Consider the following 16,478-nt stretch of genomic DNA (forward strand, 5'->3'; position numbering starts at 1 on the left):
CACAGCTGGATTAAAAACAAGCAGAGATTTAAACCAGCTCGGAAACAAGGAGAGACATTTGCTTAACGCTGGTCAGATGGTCAGGGCAGGGAACATGGTTTTAATCCCAGTCTTAGCTTTCTGCTTGAACAGGCTTGGGCTCATTCTGTCAATTACTCTTTTCCAGCATCCTTTGGCAACATCCACCTCCTTGATAGTGTTGGCTCTTGCTTTGATATTTGCTGAGGGAGCAAAGCAACTTACAGGGGGGTGAATATTCCTCCTGCAGTCCTCCAAACACTAACAAGTGTGTGAAATGCCCTTTTTTCTGCCCAGGAAACCTGGTACTGGCACGGCGACGTCAGCGCTGACAACGTGGTCATGAGCGGCGTCAAGTGTTCGGGGACAGAGATGTCCCTGGCCCACTGCCGTCACGATGGAGCCCACGTCTCCTGTCCCAGAGGGGGCGGTCGCTTCGGTGCTGGGGTGTCCTGCTCGGAGAGTGAGTAACGTGGGTTTTATATCATTTTGGCACACGTGTTTGCCCTGAGATAGGAGGAGAAAGTGGGGTGGCCTTGGATATAGGATCATTTTGGTTGGAAGAGACTCTCAAGATTATCAAGTCCACCCATTCCCAAGCCCCCGGCACTGCCCCATGTCCTGAGAACCTCATGTCCGTCTGTCCAGCCCTCCAGGGATGGTGACTCCAGCACTGCCCTGGGCAGCCTGTTCCAATGCCCCACAGCCCTTTGGGGAAGAAATTGTTCCCCAGATCCAACCTCAACCTCCCCTGGTGCAACTTGAGGCCATTTCCCCTCATCCTGTTGCTTGTTCGAGGCCAAAACAGCGGCAAATTCCTACTGATGGGGCTGGGAAATCACACAAGGAATGGGCTGCATCTCTGGCAGATACTTGCGGGGTTTTTTTAGCAGCTTATCAATTAATTTCAAACCTTCTTTTCCCCAAACCAGCTGCCCCGGACCTGGTGCTCAACGCGGAGCTGGTGGAGCAGACGGCGTACCTGGAGGACCGGCCCATGTTCATGCTGCAGTGTGCGCTGGAGGAGAACTGCCTGGCCAGCTCCGCCGCCAACACCTCGATCACCTCGGGCTACCGGCGCCTGCTGCGCTTCTCCTCCCAGATCCACAACAACGGGCAGTCCGACTTCCGCCCCAAAAACGGCCGCCACGCCTGGGTCTGGCACGACTGTCACCGGTGAGCGCCGCGAACACGGGGTCGGTGCGGTCGGTGTCTCTTCCATCCCTCTCTGCTGCCTACGGGGATGTTTTGGTGCGTTAGGGCAGCTGGGATCCTCTGACAGCAAAATACAGCTTATTACTGTAGGAATTGTAATGTAGAACGGTATGTGATGTGCAGCTCTCATTGGGAGAGATGTATGCGCAAGGGCAGTATATACATGGGGATATGTATATATGCATACGGACCCGCTGTGCGCAGGAAGGCGCAGCCATCTGAGCGAATTCCCTCACCTGGGAAAGGACCCAAGAACGCGCCGTAATTCTGCTTTTTTAACAAAAATGCATCTCGACCCCACTTAAACTGCGTACAGCCGGGAGATTGTGCTGTGCTTATTTCTGACAAACAGTAAATTCACCCCCAGAAATGCATCGTTTTTCAGGGGGAAGCCGGCAGCTTCTGCCAAAGTAAATCAGAAAGAGGAGAGGGAGCTGGAACCAAGCCGTCCAGATGCTTTCCTTCTGAAATGATAGCTTGTTATACGGTTGATTTTCTCTAATTCGGGGTAAAAAGGAGCTAAGCAACCCAGTGCAAAGCTCATCCTGCTGCTTGCTTACACATTAGAGCAGTAAATACTCAAATGTAGGAGTCCTTTCTAGTCTCGAGGAGGTGCAGGTAGCACCACATCGCTCTTAAGCTTCAGATGGTGGCGTGGGGCAAACTGTGGCCACTTTTCCTAGGTTGGTTTGTAGTATGTGCAGAACTAAAACCTGAGCAGCACGGAACTGGAGGTAAATAGAAAACAGTGTGTTTAGGGGAGGATGCTTGGATGTGTTTCTGCCTTTCTACCCCTGCTGGGAGGGCGATGGGCGTAGATTTGGGTACCACGAGGCTTTGAGCACATTGCAGGGTGGTTGAAAAGGCTTGGAGCGATTTGGGAGAGACTGGGAAAGCATCAGGGAGATGCCGAGAGCCATCTGGGGGCTTTAAGCTGGATTCTGTTTACACAGAGGAGGATGAACTCAGCTCCTCTTCAGTCTTTCCAGTCTGTGAACACCAGGATGCAAACACCGCTTTGAGTGATTCAGACATAGTTCAGAAACCGAGTCAGACTTGAGAAACTCCAGTTTTTCTCGGAGGCAGCCAAACTAAGCAGCCTCAAAGCCAACGGCTCAGAATGGCGCTGCTTTCCTCCCTCCATCGCTGGGAGCTTCTGTTTGGATGGCTTTTGATGTGGAAGCAGAGCAAGCAATGCGAAAGACCTGCAGCAGGGAGTGGAAAGGGATTAACTTAGGGCAGGTGGCGTTTTATTTAGTGTTGTGTTTGCAGGTTATTTTGGTAAGGAGGTAAGAATCTCGGTCTCTAAAGGAAAAATCTCTTCCCTCCTTGCTCCTCCTTTACCTTCTAATTATGTGCACAGAGCGATGCTGCAATGATGGTTGGAAGCTTTTAAGCCATGAGTATTTTTAGAGCTGGAAAGGAGGATTTTTGCACCGTTTTCTCCCTTTTTGGTTTTTTTAAACTCCTAAGCAACGCCTTTTGAATTAAGCCCTGTCTATGCGGTTGCATCACTCAGAGCTGTGGTCTCTACTTTGCTAGTCTGGGGCTTACAGCCCAAATTATGTGCTCTGGCCTAACTTGCCGTGCCCAGGAGTGCCAGAGCGCTCCTGATGGCGGCCCAGGCTGAGCTGACACTAACACATCCCCATTTAAAATGATGAGACGGCTCATGTGTGAACCCAGCTGTCAGGTTATTTAGATCTGAGCGGGGCGAGTGCCGAGAGAAGCTGGTTCCATCTGTTGTTAGTTTGCTGCCAATAAATTTACATTCCGCTGCTTCAAAAGCAATAAATAAATACAAATAGCCAGGTTGCCGGTCTGGGTACGTCCAGCTCTGTTTGCAAGGAGAAATAGTTCTCGTTTTGGTAAATGATGGGGCTGCTAGAAATGATGACCTGGCTGATGATGGCTTTGATTTTGTTACTTCCCTTCCTTCCATTATCCTGGGGTGGTTGGGGTGCTCCGTGAAACAACTTTAGCACTTGATATAGAAACAAATATCCAGGCCAGGAGCCAGCACAGGCGATGATGCCCAGGGGAATATTTCCTGGCTGTGGCTTCTCTCTCAGTATTTACCCCCGTGGGGATGGGGCCGGGAGGTGAAATTCCTGGCCCGAGGGATGAAACAGCACAAAGAGTCAACTCTGGGCCCTTCAAATCCAAGTCTCTGCTGGGACAGCCTGTTAGACCTGGTCATGATGATAAAGAGGTGCGTGGTTTCCCTAAAGCTCCTTCTCTCTGTGCCTCGCAGGCATTACCACAGCATGGAGGTTTTTACCCACTACGACCTGTTGAACCTCAACGGAACCAAGGTGGCCGAGGGACACAAAGCCAGCTTCTGCCTGGAGGACACCGAGTGCGAAGCAGGTTTGCCAGAGCCCTTTGTGCTGGGAATTTATTGCTGAGCTTAGGTTTTCAAACCTCAGCTCTTACACTGAACTACCCTGAAAACCTAAATGTGCTTTTGGTGATTCCTGTTAAGCAAGAAATTCCAAGATGTGCCTCTGGGTGATGAGGTACAGAAGGTGGCAGCTCCCCCCGTGTAGTTAAGCAGTACATATATTTTCATATAACACATTAAGCAAAACGCTGTTGTATTAAATCTCATCCAAAATCCCATGCCCTGGAGCTTCTCGCTGTCTACGGGAGCCGGAGAACAACGCGCCCAAGGGTGGGAAATGCCACTGCGGATCCAACACTTTTTGCCGTTAACTCTTCCCATTTAGATGTGCAAAAACAGTACGAATGCGCCAATTTTGGTGAACAAGGCATCACGGTGGGGTGCTGGGACGTGTACCGGCACGACATCGACTGCCAGTGGATCGATATCACCGACGTCCCCCCGGGCGATTACCTCTTCCAGGTAGGGAGAAAAGGCACATTTGTGACGCTGCCGTTGCTTTTCCCTTATCCATGAGGGATAGGTAACCAACGGGTTTATTGTACACCTACAGTAATATAAATTTACGATTGCAAAGGGATTATATTCCCCAGATACCTAAAAGCTAAAGAATTACCTAAGAGGACAAAGTCTTACCAGATCATGTACTTTCCCAAGTGAAAAATCTTTGCAAATCTGCATCGAGCTAATATTTGATGGTTTTATACACTCCATGTGCGGCTAATGTGAATACGCTGTGTTACATCTCACATTATATATATATATATATATGTATGCACAGCATCCCACTGTCAACTCGTATGAAGTTTTTGAGCTGTTTGTAAACAACTCCCTGCATTTGGGTATAAATAGGGCTATTTTCATGGTGTTTGCATGAGGAGTTAAGACTGTGCCTCCAGTCTGTTTAGTGCAAGTGGGGAGAACTCTTTAGTTCTAAAACCAGCCAGTTGACAGCAATTATTGTTGTCCGCACCGCATGCAAAAGCTGATTCTCAGTCTGCCTAAAGTGTCATATCTAGTCCACCTTTACATAACTTGATGCTGCTTCTCCATCGCTCCCTAGGTGGTCATCAACCCAAACTACGAAGTTGCAGAATCCGATTACTCGAACAACGTGATGAAGTGCAGGAGCCGGTACGACGGGCAGCGCATCTGGATGTACAACTGCCACATAGGTGAGAGCCGCTTCTGCAGGGGAAGGGTTCATGGTCTTCAAGGAGTGTTTTTCCTGAAAAGAATCCATGTAACCACTGATTTTTTATCCTATTAATTGCTTGGGGTTATTTAAGAAAACAAGCGTGTCGCGCTTAAGATAGCGACCTAGTGCAGAAAAGCTTAATCTGGATGAACAGGCACTTAAGTGTTGGATGGGTTCTCCAGCCAAGCTTGAAAGGATTTCTATTTAAAAATAGGTGTATTAGGCTTTCATTGTCTCACCTGATTATTTTTAAGCAACCAAAACTAGCAGTGAAATTGAGGGTAGTTTGTAGTTTGGTCTTCCAAATAGATAAGACTAGAACCCAAGAGTCTTGGGGACTCTTGGCTGTTGCAGTTCTTCCTCTGCCTTGTGTCGCCAACTCTTTGGCTCCCCCTGCTCACCCCCTCTCTGTTCCATCCCCTCCCCAGGTGGCTCTTTCAGCGACGAGACGGAGCAGAAGTTCGACCACTTCAGCGGACTCACAAATAACAGGGTGTCCACCCGATAGAACGGCGGCGCCTCCCACCCCACTATTTAAAGAAAGCGAGGCCTCCTGCTTTGGTGATTTCCCTAACCACTGCACACCAAGGAAAGAAAATCAAGCAAACAATCAAACTCTACGTTAGCAAGGTAAATTATTTCCTGAAGGCGCCTTCCTTCCCCGTTTAGGTGCTCAGACTACCGTGTGTCTCTAATTCCAGTCCTAAATACTGCAGTCCTTAGGAGCGGGATTTTAAACTCTACTCAGCTCCGTATCTTCGCCGTTCCAACCTTCTCCCTCCACTCGGCAGCACCACCTTTATTCCCAGACACAGCAAACACCATTTGCCTTTGTTTGGGTCCCGCCAACCTAAAGGTGTCTTGACCATTCATTTTCTCCAAGGCATTAATCTCGGTATCTTTAAGCTCTTTTGACTCAAGCTTGAACGCACCATCAATGCAAACGCTGCTTCTCGAACACAGCCAATCCTCAGCACCGCCACCGATTACTCTGTTTTAGCAAAGAAATAAAGGGAAAAAACCAAAAAAAAAGGGAGCAGCTTTTTCTCAGCAGAACAGCATAAAGCATAATTTAATACTCTTGAAACTCTTGTATCCAACAACCAACCCCCAGCACAATCTCCGCAGGACTGTTCGCATCCCAAAGACTCTGCGCATCTCCTGATGATGAATCCACTGGGCTGGGAAATGCCATTCCACAGTAAGCTATTCACCCAAAACATCCTATGTGTCTAAATAGGACCCTCTAAGCTGGATACTCCCTCCATCTTTCCCTTAAAATATTTAGTTTAAGGCATCGCACCCTCACTGTACCTTAGAGGTCGCTTCGTGGGATCATCATCAGGGTCTGGACCTCCGTAAGTTGCCTTGGAAAGGATTCTTACAGTTGGGAAATTCACCATGGTGCTAAGCGTGCTCCTCTGTTTGTTTGAGGACACGCGTCGCTACGCCTTTTCAGACACTTGAATAAAACCGTTTTACCCGCAGAAAATGTTTTACATGCCATTTGTGTATTTCTACTCCACCACAGGTTAGGGCCACGTTCGTAATTCCTGGTTCTGAAGGCTTTGTGCTCCCTCTGTGTTTATACAGAAGACTTCTACAAGCAGCTCATTAAATGAATTCAAGGGGCTGGATAACCCACCTCACAGGGGTGTTGTGAGGCTTCCAGAATGCAGAAGTCTTCTGCTGTGCCTGTCATTGATCCAGTGGCATCAAGCTAAGGTTTTGAGCCTGTTTTTGGTTGGAAAGCTCCGTTTTGTTCTCCAGATGCAGCAAAAGCAGAGCCTGAGCCACATTGGAAGCTCAGCTGCTGCTGCCACAATGTGTCGTGACAACTTCCCTTGCTAAACAAAGCAAATCAGGCTCTTTAAACACTATGGAAATAAGGAAAAAAACCCTGAAAGTCACTTGTGTTGTCAGTTTTGGGGGATATTTTAACAGCAACATTACAACAAAGTAAACACTAAACAGCTTTTTCGACTCCCGCAGATGCTCTGTTCTTGCTTACAGCTCCATTTTGGCCAAGGAGATGGAATTCCCTTAATCTAATGCGTTTTGGGTTTAATTTATAAAGCAGCCCGACTTTCTGCAAGCGCCCCAGTAACAAGAGCAGGGCGAGACGCTCCCTAATAAAGAGCCCTCAGGGCGCTTGGATCTCGCGCTCAATATCTCATCACCTCCAATAAACTCCCCAAGAGAAACACCCCACCGTGGCCACTCACTGTTCTGCATGCCGTTTAATATCTAGAATATCTTTTGTTTGCTTTTAAAGCCGAGATGATGGTTTATTCCTCTTGGTCCGGGTTTTCGGGCAGCAGCGTTTCGGCGTCCGGCTGCTTGTGCTTCAGCCCCAGCGCCCGCGTCACCAGCCGCTTGGCCACCGCCGTGTCCGTCTGGGGCCGCTCCTTGGCCAGCTGCAGGAGTTCTGGGCAAAAACAGGTGAAAAACATCAATTTAGAGCCTGTTCTGCAATAGGCTTGCGCCTAAACCTTAAGCCTGGGAGACAGAAGGGGCCATTTCTATTTGCTTAGTTCCTTCCCAGAATGATAGCACATATCTATATATATTTATATATATGAAAGAGCGTGTTTATATATATAAAATAGCACATTTATATATATAAAAGAGCACATTTATATATATAAAATAGCATATTTATATATATAAAATAGCATATTTATATGTGTGTGTGTATATATATATATATATATAAAAATATATAGATGGTATCCCTTGCAAAACTGAGCAAGCCGCATCTCCGAGAACAAAATGAAGGCGCAGTCCAACCAATTCACCCACGCACAGGCAAGTCTGAGCTCAATGGAAAGCAATCAAACCCAGCTCCATCCTTAGAAATCAGCAAGGAAAAAAGAACCTGAATTGTTAAAAAATAATAGCTAAAGCTATCAGGTGCTTTGGGAAAGCCCTTTGGCCAGTAATCTCTGTTTTCTGGCTTGCTACGGTTTCATCTTACAGCAAATAAATACGCCAAAACTTTATCAAGTCCGCAATAGCCTGGGTTTGGCAATTAGCTAATCATTTATCAGCAACTGTGTGCAAATCTATTATCCAGTTAGCAATGGGGGCTTTGCTTGCTTTTTGTGAATAAAGGGAGCTTGAAGAAAAAGGGGCAGACTCAAAGCTTGGGAAACCAAACTGCTGCTCTTTCTTAACAAAGCTCAAATTAAGGAAGAGGCACTGTCAGCTAATTAAGAGCCAAATCTGTATTTGGAAAAAGAATTTGCTACTTAAACTAAATACAGGGTTTTCTATAACCTGGTTCCGAATTGTGCCGCTTGGCACCAGCAATGAGAACGAAACCAGATGGAGAATCCAAAGCTCAATCCAATTCTTTGACCTTCCGCTGCAATTCAGCAGCCTTCAAAGCTCAGGACCTTCTCACTGCGACAGCGTCCAATTAAAGCATCAACACCAAAATCTGTTTCCACCGCAATGTACCATAGAAATAACAGCGTAGTCGTGTGTTCAAAGCCTCTGCTGCTCCGAGATTCATGGCATTTCTGTACTGTGGCAAGTGTAACTGATTACAGTATGATTTTTAAAGGCAATAAAATGAATCAAACAACGTCACTGGCTGAGCTTCACCATTTCTTCCTTCACCTGGTACTGAGTAGAATGGAATTGCTGTTGGTTTTGTCTCATCTATGATCCGTAGCAGAGAACCCTCCTGGGCAGGTTGATGGCAAATGTAACCCTACACAACATCTCGCTGTCCTGCAATGCCAATTAAACTACATAAAAACATATATATATATACACAGGTCATTAATATATATTTCCCCATTTAATTTGGCATGGTGACCTTCATAATACAGAAGACTGGTAAGCCAAGAAATAATAGTAATAATGGTTAAAGCTTGTCTTACTTGGTCGCTGAAGCGCCTTTATCTTCGACTGCTTCGTTGCGTGGATCAGCGGTCGGATCTTTAAAGCCGAATAACGCCGGCCCAGGGCTTGAGATGCTGCAAAGAACAAGGATGGGTGAATATCGGCGGCTTTAATCATTCAAAAATCAGTCCGTGCTAAAATAACACTGAATAATCGGAGCTTCAGCGGCAGATGCGTTATCACAAGGCTTGGACTAAAATGGCTGGACTGAGCTTGGTCACTTCAATCACATAAAGGACAACTCTGTCCCTCTTAGACTAAATCCCATAAGTTTTCAGGCTGCACATGTTGGATGGGAACTCCTCTTGGGCTGTTTGTCCCCAAAAGAGTCACTTTGGTGTCTGACCCATGAGCCACCGCGCTCGGAAGGTCCCCAGGTTATTGTGAACTGGCAGCAATTTTGTCTGGTTATAAGAGAATAAAAAGCTTGAAATGGCAAAACATTAATTTCTAGAAACGCCCCGTGAGTCGCTCGTTGCCCAAAGTTTCCCTGATGATTACCCAAGCCAATTAAAAACCTGAGTTCCCGCCCAAATCCAGCTTCCGGAGCCTGAAATCCTTTCAAGTAATCGTAACCAGGTTTAAGCCCGAGCGCAAGAACCAAGAGCCGCGCGCGACAAAGGGGCGGGGGCCACGCACCTGCCGAGGGGCTGCAGAAGATCCCCAGGGCGTGCGTGTCGTCCACCCACTGGAGCTTGAGGCCGCTCTCGCTGGAGGAAAAAGGACGTAGAATGGTATTTGTTAATGAGGGAGAAGAAAGGGAAGGAGGAGGAGGAAAAGAAGGAGGAGGAAAAGGAGGAGGAGGAGGAGGAGGAAAAGGAGGAGGAGGAGGAGGAGGAAAAGGAGGAGGAGGAGGAGGAGGAAAAGGAGGAGGAGGAGGAGGAGGAAAAGGAGGAGGAGGAGGAGGAGGAAAAGGAGGAGGAGGAGGAGGAGGAAAAGGAGGAGGAGGAGGAGGAGGAAAAGGAGGAGGAGGAGGAGGAGGAAAAGGAGGAGGAGGAGGAAAAGGAGGAGGAGGAGGAGGAGGAAAAGGAGGAGGAGGAGGAGGAGGAGGAAAAGGAGGAGGAGGAGGAGGAAAAGGAGGAGGAGGAGGAGGAAAAGGAGGAGGAGGAGGAGGAAAAGGAGGAGGAGGAGGAGGAAAAGGAGGAGGAGGAGGAGGAAAAGGAGGAGGAGGAGGAGGAAAAGGAGGAGGAGGAGGAGGAGGAAAAGGAGGAGGAGGAGGAGGAGGAAAAGGAGGAGGAGGAGGAAAAGGAGGAGGAGGAGGAGGAAAAGGAGGAGGAGGAGGAGGAAAAGGAGGAGGAGGAGGAAAAGGAGGAGGAGGAGGAGGAAAAGGAGGAGGAGGAGGAGGAAAAGGAGGAGGAGGAGGAGGAAAAGGAGGAGGAGGAGGAGGAAAAGGAGGAGGAGGAGGAGGAGGAGGAGGAGGAGGAGGAGGAGGAGGAGGAGGAGGAGGAAAAGGAGGAGGAGGAGGAAAAGGAGGAGGAGGAGGAGGAAAAGGAGGAGGAGGAGGAGGAGGAAAAGGAGGAGGAGGAGGAGGAGGAGGAGGAAAAGAAGGAGGAGGAAAAGGAGGAGGAGGAGGAGGAAAAGGAGGAGGAGGAGGAGGAAAAGGAGGAGGAGGAGAAGCACAAAACCCAACCACAACAGGCCACACAATAAAACCCATCAGCCACCCTGGGTTACCAAGAGTATTTAGTACTTTTATCCAGACATAGCTGGTTCTTTTCAAAGCTTTTTGTCCATTTTACAGGAGGGGAAAGGAAGGAGCAGAAGAATAGTAAATATGCCCCTTTCAAGCCACAATCTACGATTTCCCATCAGCTGCCCCCAAGAATTCTCCTTTTCTTCTAAAAAAAACCTTTGGCCAAAATCAACCTCAATTTCAGGGTCTGACTTTAACACTAAACTATTCTTTGCCGTTATGTCACGCTTAACAAAGACAACGCGATGGCTTAGCTGTGCACAATAAACAGCGAGCGATTCACCCAAGTGGTTTATGAAGCTCGTGGGGAAGAGACCGATGTGAAACATCTAATGAAGCATCAGTGGAAAATGAGAGTTTGGGAGAGGGGAGTTCAAAGATACAAAAATACATATAACAATGTGTATAACAGCGATGGCTCAGATCAGATCTGTCCATTTTCAGCTCCGTTTCACTCCCGTAGCAAGTGGAGAAAATGCATTAGAGGAAACGTGCACAACAGCCAGCAGCTTATTTCCAATGTAAATCACAGGTTTTAACTCATGGGATCCATAGAGGTGAAGCGTTCACAGCTGAGACACCAGGGATGTAAAGAGAGGAGGAGGATGGTGGGAGGAAAACAGGGAGAGGGGAAACCAGACACCGATTCTGCACAGCCCAGCAGAGCCGAGACTAATTCTGAGCTGCACTAAGCCAGGTTTATCACCAGCTCTGGGCTGGACTTTGTCCTGGCCATGCTACTAATCCAACGTCACTCCCTCCATTCCCTGTATTTACATCAAAAATCTTATCTCCAACAGCAGAATTGGGCCTTTTTCTCTTGCAAAAATTGATGTGCGCACATAATTTCACTCGGGCGCCAGAACACAAGGAAAAGCAGCTCCTAGAAAGCACCTAAAGACTCACTAAGGTAACAGGAATAACTCTGCATGGAGATAATTATAATTATGATAGAGCCGCGGAGAACCCTTGTGTTTAAATCACGTATAAACCACAGGAAAACAGCCTTTAATAAGGCACGGGAAGAGCGTAAGACATAAGGGTATAAAGGCGGGCCTAAAATTGAATATTAATCTGATTGTGTTGCGTGTTTGGGTCCGAATCTGCCGCCCTTGCGGTGCTCGGGTACTCACTGGAAATCCGAGAGCACTTCCAGCAGATCCTCGGTTTTCAGCGCCGGGGAGAAGTCGTAGATTTCGGTGACGTGGCCAAAATCCCCGTCGCCGAGCTGCGCGTCGCCGTAGCTGGAGTAGTCAAAGCTGATCTGCTCGATGCTGATGTCCTTCACCGTCAAGTGAGCCACGATCTGAGCCCAGCGAAAACAAACAGCAATTAAAAGAATTAAGTACAATTTAAAGAACAATCAGGTTTCGGTTCAAAGAGCAATTCCGCAGGGAAAGAAGCTCCTACCCGCGGGTTCCCACACATTCCCTCCCCTCCGCTGACTCCCAAGTCACCTTTTTTATGCCCAAAATCCCTCCCGCTGCAAAAAAAGGCAACACAAGTGCTACCTCCGCCAAGAGCTCGGTGGTGCCATCGTCCTCGAGGCCGCTCTGCCCGGGGACACCCGCGTCCTCCTCCTTGTCACCCGCGGACAAGCGCAGCTCGTGCCACAGCGCATCGGCCAAGCCCGAGCGCTCCTTGTCCCCTTGGGTCACCGGCGCCGTCCCCGCACGGTTCTGCTCCAGAGCATCCACGTTCTGCTCCTCAGGAGCCGATGGGACACGTTCAGGGGGGTCTAAAGGCTCATTCTGGGCTTCTGGGGGGTTGTGGGGTTGTGTTTGCTCAACGCTGGGGCGCTCTTGGTCTTGGCTTTGCAGCTCGGAGAAACTCTGGTCTCCCTCCACCACACCGGCGCTCACGTCCTCACCATGTTCTGCAGATGGGGACGCGATTCCACTGCTCCCCAGGGCACCAGCGCGGCTTTCCTCTTGGTTTTCCAGCCCCAGCAATGCTGCAGCGGGGTCTGTACAGTTACTGGTGCCGCTTTGGGACCCCAAAACACCGGCATCCCGCCTGGTTTGCTCTTCAGCTTGCGCTTGGCACGGGGCCGTGCTGCTTTCTGGTGTAACAACATCACGGCGCTGATCTTGCTCTTCTGCTTCAATTGGCTTTTTGTTATGGAGAGAAGAAAGCGAATCCGAACAGTCTTTATCCTGATTTTCCTGCCCATAGGAATCATCGCTATTCGCTAACGATGGGACATCCGTAGAGCACGGGGGACGTTCGTTGTTGGCGTCATCGTTGTTTTTTCCTGAAAATCCCTCGTCTTCGGGCTCCCGTCTCTTGCCAAGGGCCATGGGGGCACCACCAGGGCCGCCCTCAGATTTGTCCCGTTCCTCCCGCGCATCCGCGACCAACGTTTTAAGGCAAATCTCTTCTTTTTCTACGTCGGCGCCACCGGTCACCGGGCCCTCCTGCTCCCCCCAGTCCCCCCTTCTGCGCATCGCTTTGGGGACATAAAGGGCTTTGTCTGGCTTCTTCCTGGGCGGCCTCTTGATCCTGCCGGAGCCCACGCGGGGGGTGTCGCCGTGGGTGTCCCCCCCGCGCCACGGCCGGCCCCCCCGGCCCCACGGCTGAGTGGGGCGCTGGGGTCTCGGGGGGTTGCTGCTGGGTTTGGGGTCACTGGTCTCACTGGGCAGCCTGGGAGCAAGAGAATGGCAAACGTGAGGAACGGAGTTTGAACACAGAGAGGAGGAAAAACATCAAATCCAGGTGGGGAAAAGAAAAGAGCCTCTGAAACAAAGAAATAAACTAAATAGTAGAGGCAACGATACCGTTAAGTGCGTTCTTTATTCTATCAGATCACTGGGGATCATCCTCCATAAGCGCTGCAAACACTGGATGCTCCTGCATTGCTTATATTCACATAATTATTACATATTACACTACATCACTTCAAGGCCCCTTCCAATCCCTAACATTCTATGATATACATTACAGTATTTAAGAATTTTGACATACATCTATACTAAGAAATAACTGATGACATTAGCTATTGTTTAGCTTCTTACTTACAACACATCTATTCATTATTGGTTAAATATAAACTAAGCACTCTGCTTCTAAACAATGTATTACTTAATCTTCCATCTCGTTGTGCAGAATGATTTAAAATTGAAAAATATCCCCTCGTTTCGCAGGTCAGAAAGCGTTTACGACATCAATTGGTTAATGATAGGTATGTATTTGTGACTTAATCACAGCATGCGTTAATTTAGCAGCTTCCCTTCCCCTCTGCTGCCTTAAGGACCGGGATGCTCTGTTGGTATTACTTGTGGAAAGGCATCACGCGAATTTCGTGCCCGTGAACCCGAATGAAAACTCGTGGTTAAAAAGGACGCGTACGGCACCTGATGGCCGAGTGGCAGATCACCGTCCTCCTCCTCCATCCCTCTCCCACGGAGAAGCTGCTCAGCAAATCCACGCTGTCCACGGTGCGATGGATCAGGTACCGGAGGCGACTGGACAGCGGGGGGAAGAGCAGCACCCTGCGGGGGGACAGGGACCATGGGCAACATCCCCACCGAAAAAGGATGGGAATAACACACGGATTTATTAACCTTTCTTCCCCAAGTCGTTCCTAGCATAGGGTTTAAATCCAAGCCCAAAAACCAAGCAGGGCTTTCTGATATTAAAGCGACAAAACCCCATGTCCATCCTAGACGTCCAGACTCGCTCGCTTTGCACAGAGCCCCAGGGACTCTCATTCCTGCCCAAATTTGTGCTGGGAAACACCAGCAGAAGGGTGATGATGGTCCCTTCCTCCCAGCCCGAGAAACCAGCAACTCAAAGAATAGGAACAGGTCAACTGGTACCACGCTCAATTCCATCGCATTTAAACCCAGTCTTACAATTCTGGTTTAACTCCTGAGCATCATACCAATTGCAATTTTACTTTCTCTGCCAAACTTCTTTTTTTAAAGAGGCAATAAAACACATGTTTAAGGTCATTACAAGCCGGCTAGAAGCTGAACTAAGCAATCCCACCCCTGCCTAACACCCTCTTTTCGGCTTCAAAGATGACCAGACCAGGGAGCAGGTCCAGTTAAACCCAGCCTAGCCAAAGAAAAACGGTGCAGCAATCCAAGGCGATGGGGTTTGGTGCTGGGAGGAGCATCTGGCGCCCTGGGCAGAGAGGGGAAATGAAACAAGTTTGATTACAAAACTACTCATTAGAGCTCGTTATGCTGACTAGCGAGCTGGGCCGGGCCGGGGATGGTGCAGAAGCCGCCAGCATCCAAAATAATTTGGGAACGAATGGAGAAGGACACATGGCAGAAGCCCCGTGCCAAGCCAGACCCCGCGGGCAGCAAACGCTGCCGCCCCGAAACCAGACGGCGTTTGCACCCCAAGGAATCGCTGCAAAACAGAGGTGAGAGCCGGGACGTGCTGCTGGTCCCGGGTGGCACAAGCCACCCTCGGGGACGCTTGGGGACCCTGTGCATGGAGCCCAGGGCTGTCACCCACCTGTGGTGCTGGCCCTGCAGCATGAAGTGCTCCAGCTCCTCGGTGATCCTGCCCACGAACTCATCCTCGTTGGGCGAGAGGAACACGCCGTCCATGCAGCGCAGCGCCAGGGTGGCGGCGGCGGGGAGCTGGGGGGGACGGGGACGCTGGAGACGGGGGTGCAAGGTGCCCTGTGCCCCCTGCAAACCCAACCCCCCTTCAGGCACCAGCTGTGGCCCTGACCCAGCCCTGGGCGCCCCTCAACTGCCCTGGGCACCCTCCTGCACCCCATCCCTTGCCCTGGGCACCCCCCGAACCCTCTGCTGCTTTTTGCACCCTATAACCCCATCGTAGTGCACCCCAGCACCCTCTAGTACTTTGTGCACCCCACTATCCCGCCCAGCACCCTCTGTGCACCCCATTACCCCCCAGCACCCTCTGTGCACCCCATTACCCCCCAGCACTCTCTATACACCACACTATCCTGCCCAGCATCCTCTATACACCCCATTCCTCCCCCAGTACCGTCTATACAACCCACTACCCCCTCTAGCACCCTCTGTGCACCCCATTACACCCCTCAGCACCCTCTGTGCACTCCATTAACCCCCCATCCCCTCTATGCACCCTATTACCCCCCAAGCACCCTCTATACACCCCACCAACCCCAAGCACCCTCTACACACCCCATTACCCCCTCAGCACCTTCTATGCACCCCACTATCCCCCAGCATGCTCTATACACCCCATCACCCCCCAGCACCCTCTGTGCACCCTATTCCCCCTCCACCCCCCTTTATGCACCCATCCCCCCTCCAGCACCCTCTATGCACCCAATTAATCCTCCAGCACCCCCTATACACCCCATTTCCTCCCCTCTCCCCCCCGCACCACGTGCTGCTTTCCGCACCCATCACCCCCATCCCCGCCACCCCCATCTGCACCATTCACCGCTCCCCCTCGGATCCCCTCGTCCCCTTCCATCCCTCCCCCGGTCCCCTGTCCCCCCTTGTCCCCCCATGTCCCCTCGGTCCCCCCGCTGCCCTCACCAGGCCCGGCCGAGCGGCGGATCCCGGCGCCTGCGCCCGGTCCCGGCTCCTCCCGCCGCTCCGCCCCGGGGGGCCGGACCGGCCCCGGGCGCTGCGGCTCCGACGCGGAGCGGAGCGCCTGCCCCTTTTCCTCCTTATTACAGGCGATGGGAAGGCGGGGAGACCCCGGGAACCCCCGACCCCCTGCCCGGGGACACCGCGAATCCACCCCCGAAACACCAAATCCTGCAAAAACCCGCATTTTCCTCGATGTTGGACTCACCCGCATCCGTGGAAGCGGCAGCGGGGAGATTGAAAGGGGGACATCCACTCGCTCAATTTCCCTGTAACACAACTCTTCTGTTAATACTAATGCTTTTCTGTAATTGCAAAGATTCCTCCAGCCAAAAAGTCCCGTGGTTTTTGGCCATCTTGTCGTTTTTCTTAGGGAGATCAGAGATGCTGAGAGCCTGAGTTTTGGGGTGACCAACTGGAGATTGAGTCGTATCAGGAGCACCAGGTGAAGCCAATGAGACTTACAGGTGCTAGTTATTCTCCTAG

General features: G+C 50.3%; 2 protein-coding genes across 4 annotated transcripts in view; one reads left to right on the plus strand and one right to left on the minus strand.

Annotated features, from left to right (window-relative positions):
* LOXL2 (lysyl oxidase like 2) overlaps positions 1 to 6,327 on the plus strand; it is a 38,977-nt gene extending 32,650 nt beyond the window's left edge. For all 3 annotated transcript variants that reach the window (XM_071799427.1, XM_065856533.2, XM_065856534.2), the window contains 6 exons: positions 316 to 481; positions 951 to 1,194; positions 3,488 to 3,603; positions 3,963 to 4,099; positions 4,701 to 4,812; positions 5,264 to 6,327. In XM_071799427.1, coding sequence (XP_071655528.1) covers positions 316 to 481; positions 951 to 1,194; positions 3,488 to 3,603; positions 3,963 to 4,099; positions 4,701 to 4,812; positions 5,264 to 5,343 — 855 coding nt within the window. In that variant the 3' untranslated portion in view covers positions 5,344 to 6,327. The remainder of the gene's footprint in view (positions 1 to 315; positions 482 to 950; positions 1,195 to 3,487; positions 3,604 to 3,962; positions 4,100 to 4,700; positions 4,813 to 5,263) is intronic.
* Positions 6,328 to 7,056: 729 nt separating this feature from the next.
* On the minus strand, positions 7,057 to 16,000 carry R3HCC1 (R3H domain and coiled-coil containing 1). The gene is made up of 8 exons (XM_065856537.2): positions 15,939 to 16,000; positions 14,911 to 15,038; positions 13,794 to 13,931; positions 11,952 to 13,083; positions 11,574 to 11,746; positions 9,387 to 9,457; positions 8,726 to 8,821; positions 7,057 to 7,263 (listed from the first exon to the last, which is right to left on the minus strand). The coding sequence occupies exons 2-8, from the start codon at positions 15,003 to 15,005 to the stop codon at positions 7,124 to 7,126; spliced, it is 1,845 nt and encodes a 614-aa protein (XP_065712609.1). The 5' UTR covers positions 15,006 to 15,038; positions 15,939 to 16,000; the 3' UTR covers positions 7,057 to 7,123.
* Between the last annotated feature and the right edge of the window lie 478 nt (positions 16,001 to 16,478).

This window comes from Patagioenas fasciata, chromosome 26 (genome assembly GCF_037038585.1).
Source record: "Patagioenas fasciata isolate bPatFas1 chromosome 26, bPatFas1.hap1, whole genome shotgun sequence".
NCBI classification, from domain to species: domain Eukaryota; kingdom Metazoa; phylum Chordata; class Aves; order Columbiformes; family Columbidae; genus Patagioenas; species Patagioenas fasciata.